Below are 7,019 nucleotides of genomic sequence, written 5' to 3'. Positions count from 1 at the left end.
TGGTTTCCAGCATCTGCAGCCATTGTTTTTACCTATTTATCCCATCCATGCCCCTCATGATTGTATAAACCTCTATAAGATCACACCTCAGCCTCCGACGCTCCAGGGAAAACAGCCCCAGCCTATTCAACCTTTCCCTATTGCTCAAACCCTCCAACCCCAGGATTTCCGTCGCACCCCTTCTTGATAAGGCCCGAAACGTCGATTCTCCTGTTCCCTGGATGCTGCCTGACCTGCTGCGCTTTTCCAGCAACACATTTTCAGCTCTGATCTTCAGCATCTGCAGTCCTCACTTTCTCCCACATTTGCTACTTTCCAGTCTTCCGGGACCTCACCCGCGGCTACTGATGATGCAAAAGTAAGAAAAGAAACTCCAGCAAGTTCCTTAGCCAATATTTCCCTTAGAAATCTATGCTGGTTCTTCCTAATTAACCCATCCTTAGCTATAAAATTATTTACTTTATCACAAATATCCATTTCTCAAAGCTTCCCTACCAACTGCTTTGTAATTGCTGGATTATCCTTACAAACTTTTTTTTTTTGAACAAGAGCATAACGTTTACAATTCTTCAGTTTGCTGGTATTTCCCTCAACACTAGGGAAAGACTATGGTCAGTGCCCTTGAAATTTCCACACTCACATGCTTCAAAATCCTTAGGTGGATCTCATCTAGTCTCGGCACCTTGTCAACTTTAAGTACCGACATTCCATCCAATACCTTATTTTTATCAACTCTGTCACCACGGTCTGAATAGCTTCTAGTTCCTCAGTAAAGACAGTTACAAAAGTATTAATTTACAATCTCAGCCATTCTCATACCTCCCCTCCCTCTCCGCCTAATCAGCCCTATTTCTCCTTTGACCACCCTTCATGATAGAAAACTTTGGGACTTTTGTTGGCTGCTAGCCTTTTCTCATGAACTCACTTGGTCACTCCAGTCTGTTTTTTTTCCCCCACTTCCTGTATTCCTCTTGGCTCTCAATTTATCTCCTACCTAACACCAGTCATAAGCCTTCTTCAATCTCCCTTTTCACAGAGGGAGCTCTGAAGTTGTTTGCCCTCCCTTTCCCTTTTGAGAGAATATACCTCGACTGTGCCTGAACCATTTCTTCTCGGACGGTAATCCATTGCAAAAGTTATAAATTTTTCTAGACAGAAATGGGTACTGCAGATGCTGGAGATTAGAGCGGTGCTGGAAAAGCACAGCAGGTCAGGCAGCATCCGAGGAGCAGGAAAATCGATGTTTCGGGCAAAAGCCCTGCTCCTCGGATGCTGCCTGACCTGCTGTGCTTTTCCAGCACCGCTCTAATATAGATTTTCTTGTCAACCTTCTGGTTCCAATTCCATTCATCTCCCCAACACACTCTTTCTCCCCCCTTCCCCAGTTTAAGTCCCTACTGTTTCACCCTATTTAACTCAGCTGTTCTGCAATTAATTATTTTTGCTCTGAATCGCCAATTGTCCTTTTCTATTACCACCCTAAACTTTACCATACATGGATCACTGTGTCCTAACAGTTTCCCCATTGATACTCAAACTATTTGGCCCACCTCATTCCCAAGAACCAGGTCCAACAACGCACCCTTTCTAATTGGACTGGACTCATACAGCTGTGGAAAACTCCCCCCGTACACGATTCAGGTATATTTACCCTTCTCTGCCACTTGCATGACATTTGTCCCATTCTCCATTCAGGTAAAGACCACATTACAACCACTCTATGATGTTTACATCTTGCAATAATTTACAGGCACATTTGTTTCTCTGTATCCAGTCCACTAGTTGGCAGTCTACACCCAACAATGGAGTCACACACTTAGTTTGTCAGCTCCAGGAAAGCTTCTATTATATGATCTCGGTTTATACAGCCCTCCCTGTTCGACTGAAGCCTTCAATTTGTGTGGACTACAATCAGCTTTCCAATGAATTAGCAGACAATATTCAGCAACATTAATCTCACCTTCTGTTCTAATTTGAAAAATTAGTCTCAAAGTTTTAAAAGTTACACCCAAAACAAAAATCAGACCATTAAAGGAATCAAAAATGAATCCCTGGGTCCCCTTAAGAACTCCATTGTATATAGAATCTTGTTTGGGCTCAATCCAATTAGGCACAGGGTATAAGCAATATAACTCAGTCCCTTACACGGAGACATGTATGTATTTTGTTCAAGTGAAGGCTAACACTTGAATAGCTATTCTACAATAAGGAAGCAATAGAGCTGGTCTCACGTTGTATCACCATTACTGAATGTCAGTTGTATCACAGCCACGCTGTGTTCTTTGGAGTGTGTCAGTTCTTGTCCTGAGGATGTTTTATGCCATGGGAAAGCAAACGGATTTCACAGTTCCAGTCTCTTTGCGCTGACAGCAGGTATCCATGGTGAAGGAAATGGAAGTGATATGAAACAGGGTGGCGAGGGCTTTGTGTGTAGCTGGTGGACAAATGGGCTGTTTCAATGCTGTAAAGTTCTTCACTATTCCATGTACTATGCCATGCCAAACGTGTGGGAGCTTCCATCATACAAACACATACTCCACATACTTAACTCAAAGGCTCCTGCAGAGGCTTCTGCTCTATCACAGTTCACCATCAGTGGGAATCGCTGCAGCATCCATTGCAGTCCCTAAATGCCCTTAAACTGAACAGCTTACTACATCATTTCAGAAGGTAATTAAGAGTCAATCACTCACGTCAGTATCACATGTAGGTCAGACCAGGCAAGGTTGGCTGACTTCTTTCCCTAAAGGACATCGATGAACCAGATGGTTAGAAAAGCTATTGTGGCCACCGTTACTGATGGCTGGCTTTCAATTCCAGATATTCACTAGTTGCCATGGTGAGATTCATAAGAATATAAGGAATAGGAAGAGTCTGTCATGTGACCCGTCAAGCCCGCTCCGCCATTCAATAAGATCATCACTGATCTTTTCCGTGGCCTCAGCTCCACACCTGCTCACCATAACTCTTAATTCCTTTATTGTTCAACAATCTATCTTGTCCTTAAAAACATGCAACGAGGTAGCCTCAACTGCTTCACTGGGCTGTGGATTCCACAGATTCACAACCCTTTGGGTGAAGAAGTTTCTCCTCAGCTCACTCGTTCTAGTTTTACTTAGCAGTGGAAACAACCTTCCCTGCTTCTGTCTTATCCATTCCCTTCATAATTTCATGTTTCTACAAGGTTCTCCCTCATTCTTCTGAATTCCAAAGAATATAATCCCAGTCTACTCAGTCTCTCCTCATAAACCAGCCCTCTCAACTCCAGAATCAACCCAGTGAACCTCCTCCAGTGCGAGTACATAATTTCTCAAGTAAGGAGGCCAAAACTGTACACAGTAAATTTGAGCCCATATCTTCTCGTGTTAGTCTGGGGCTCTGGGTTACTAGTCCCGTGACATTTCCACGACACCACTTCCTTCCTCTGGATTGAATCCTGATTTTGAAGGCAAGTGCACTGTGGTCCTTATCCATGTAGGTGGTCAAGTCTGTAAAACACCTTCATTCAGAATGATGGACAGAGCACTTGCCAGTCAGTTCATTATCTTGGATGATAGGCTCTGTTAGAACTTTGCCACAAAGCTTTGCAAACAGAAGGAAATAAACAACCAGTATTTTGGTATTTTGCAGAGGGGAAACAATCTTTTGAGTGCCATGAGACCTTGTACATTTTCCTCAGTTAATAGTCAAGGCTGTACTTGAGCAGTCTCTGAAGTGCAAGCCTGGGTACGTTCAGGTTAATGGAATCCAGGTCCACAATCAGGTGCAAGTGTTACAACTGAATCACAGAATGTCACTAATTTCTGCTCTATATTAACTGTTAACAGTTAGGACAACACAGTGAGAGAATGTACTATACTTAGCGGTTGTATCTGGGGTTAACAAAAAAAAACTCAGTTCAACCAAGGTTCCCATTTGTGGAGAAAAAGAAGTCACGTCATGTAGGAATACAATTCTGTCACATCCTTTACTTGCAAGATGTCAAACCATTTTATTTATTTTTATTTCATCTGCATATTTATATGATGGCATGAATTTCTGGCTTGCAAGTATCTTAAATAAACAGCATCTTATGCTTAAAGCTAGCATTTCCCAGGAATTTTACAAAACCAAAATATAAAAAACAAACTCTTTGGGTAGAAAAGTTAGTAAGTTATGAAACTGAAGTAATTTTGATTCTCTAGCACTACAGATGTGTGGTACATGAGGCACAATATTGAGGGCCTTTTTGGTTAGTTTATATTGAGTATTGATAAACTGTTTCACAAATTCAGGGAAGGTATGACCAAAGAGACATCCTTTACAAACACAAGTGGGACTAATTTCCAGTAGTTATTTGGAGGATATATCCCAGGGTGCGCTATTGACAGATTAACTGGATAAACATTTGCACAAAATTGTACTGTCATAGCAGTATTAACCCATGTAAAATAAACAAACCAAAAGGTTTGTTGCAGGAATGGCTAATTGTCCATTCCTCATGGTTAATCATAGTTTCTGGGATAAGGTATGGGGGTTACACAAACGACTATTCAAACCTCCTTCGATTTATGGAGAAACACATTTGAGATGCTAAGTCTAAGAGCAGGCTAGCTGTAATCTGAGGTCTCAATGTAGCTGTACCAGAAAATGCTGGCTTCCTACAATCAACAAAATAGCAAATGTTGACAAAAGTTAACAGCCAGATTTTTCTGCAAGAAAAGATGGCTACCTGAATGGCGCATCTGGTTTATTAATCTGCAAAGTATCCACAAAACTTGCAGGAAGGGAAAGGATTTCCATCAATTACAAATCGCCATTAGTTTTTAGCTAACTTGTGTTGCCCTACAGCTGGTTCACAAGAATGCATAATGCACATAATCTCTGTGGATGTCTATAGAGTTGGTGCATTTGGACAATAAAATGTCCACTAAACTTGTCAGACAGCCAAGCCTGGTCATTAATAATATAATGATCATTTTAATGTGATAACTGTTATTGGTAGCCATTCCAGAAATTGAACTAGTGACAATACAGAATCGCATTCCTTCCTCTTTGTAAGTGTTCTAGCAGATATTGAAACATCAGATTTTGATTATTGTTGTATCCTCACAGTTTGCTTAGTCTTTTTCGCAATCCCGCAATCCAATACCCTTTTCCTTACTTTTTAAAAACATTTCTTTCCCTCTTTCTGTAGCGGATGGGATATTGACTTTTCTCATCTCTCAGTCCTGCACTGCAAATTTCCCAATACTTTAGTCATTGTGGTTAAGGAGATTGCTACTTTGGCTTGTTGTTCACCCAAGGTTCCAGAAGGCTCGCTGCCCTCAATTCGTCTAATTGGCACACACTTCCAGAAATTGTGTAGGTGACACATTTTAATTGTAAACGTGCACAAACAAGTCCGATTACCGGTGCATCGACATGCAGTGTTCCAGAAAAATCCTGGACGAGTTTACCAGAAGGGCATAATATCTTCAGAAACCTCTTTCGCTGCTGCATAGGAGTTCCCCATGGTCAAGTAGAACAAGTACTGACAAAATATGCCTCTGAACACACTTTCTTCGACACAACTCAAATCATATTTGCTGATATCGGTAAATTGTTTGGGGAGTAGGTAAGTATGCTGATTGCACACTCTAAACGTTAGAATGCATGTTGAGCTACAGAACCTCTCTGGGTTAGTGCAGGGAGATTAAAGTTTTTTTTGTGTTTTATGACAACTGGGGGAATGTGGTACTTCGATCTAATACAATTATTTCAGCAGTAGCAAAGCCAGTTAAAATGGTTGTGGTAAAAGAAAAAAAACAAAAAAAAAAAAAAAGGAGCATATCTAAGCAAATGTCCTACATTTGAAAGTTGCACCCAGGCTATGGAGAAGAAAACAAATCAATTTAACTTGGCTCAGATCCTTCAGACTTTCTTCATTCCTTTCCCCATCAGACATGCAAAAACGGTCATAACCATTTTCGGTTTCACTTCGACAAGATCCTCTGGAAGGGCGTAGACTCGAGTTCCAATTTTCCTTGCCATTGATATAGCATACCTGAGGGAAGTCAACAAAAACATGTTGGGGTCAGGCACCAAGTTCGTAAATAAAGCCAACCTCGTGGTTCCAGCTATGTGAAAGAAACTTGCTGTGCAACGTAAAATAATGCTGGCAGATTTGCTCCAGCTCCTGTGCTGTGTGTTTAGATCAGGAAGGCTGCAGAAACATAATGAGGAGTGTGGAGTAAGAAAGACTAGCTGTTTGACTACAGGAATAGGCTACCAATGGTACAATACACTATAAGGTCTCAGAAAACAGATTTACCAACTCAGTGGGAGAAGCAGTGCAACATAAAAAATAAACTGTAGGCTTCTGACCACCTTTTTTCAATTTTCTTTCTCATTCTCTGTTTTGTCAGACCTTCAGACAAAAAAAAACTAAGTTATGTAGCATTCTGACTATCTTAAAATGGTGCAAAACATTTCATGGGAACATAAAAGCAAAATACTACAGATGTTGGAAATCTGACATAAGAACAGAAAGTGCTGGAGAAACTCTGAAACGCAGTGGTGTTGTTCATGGACAGAAACAGGGAGTTTCATATCAGACTTAGAACGTTAACAAAATCATTAATTGTTGGAAAATCTCAGCGTCTGTGGAGAGAAATCAGAGTTAACATTTCAGGTCCAGTGACCCTTCTTTGAAACACTAACTCTGTTTCTCTGCTGAAAGACCTCATCAGTCTCTCCAGCACTTCCTGTGCTCATTTTGAGCAAGTCGGACTAAAACTGGACCACACAGAGCAGTAAGGACCGAAGGTTCAGTCAAAGGGGCAGGTTTTAAGGAGTAATATCAAGGGGGAAAGAGAGGTGGAGGGATAAGCAGGTTTGTCGGGGGAGTTCCAGGGCTCAAGGCTGAAGGAACTGAAGGCACATTTGCCAATGTTCCATGGAATGAATTGGGAGTGCTGGAGGCCAGATCTTTAGGGGTATGCAGGGTGAACACTTCACATATTTGAAACAGTTCGGAGGGCAACAGGTTCCATTTCTTA

General features: G+C 41.3%; 1 protein-coding gene across 4 annotated transcripts in view; it reads right to left on the bottom strand.

Moving 5' to 3' along the window:
- Nucleotides 1-3,966: 3,966 nt before the first annotated feature.
- Nucleotides 3,967-7,019, bottom strand: part of lcp1 (lymphocyte cytosolic protein 1 (L-plastin)) — a 75,426-nt gene continuing 72,373 nt past the window's right edge. For all 4 annotated transcript variants that reach the window (XM_043700340.2, XM_043700341.2, XM_087993042.1 and 1 more), the window contains exon 16: nt 3,967-6,025. In XM_043700340.2, the coding sequence (XP_043556275.1) occupies nt 5,893-6,025 (133 nt within the window). In that variant the 3' untranslated portion in view covers nt 3,967-5,892. The remainder of the gene's footprint in view (nt 6,026-7,019) is intronic.

This window comes from Chiloscyllium plagiosum, unplaced genomic scaffold (genome assembly GCF_037043375.1).
Source record: "Chiloscyllium plagiosum isolate Xiang-an unplaced genomic scaffold, Cpla_swu_hap1 HiC_scaffold_12, whole genome shotgun sequence".
NCBI classification, from domain to species: Eukaryota; Metazoa; Chordata; class Chondrichthyes; order Orectolobiformes; family Hemiscylliidae; genus Chiloscyllium; species Chiloscyllium plagiosum.
The sequence above is the reverse complement of the archived record's forward strand: the minus strand, read 5'-3'. Positions and strand labels throughout refer to the sequence as shown.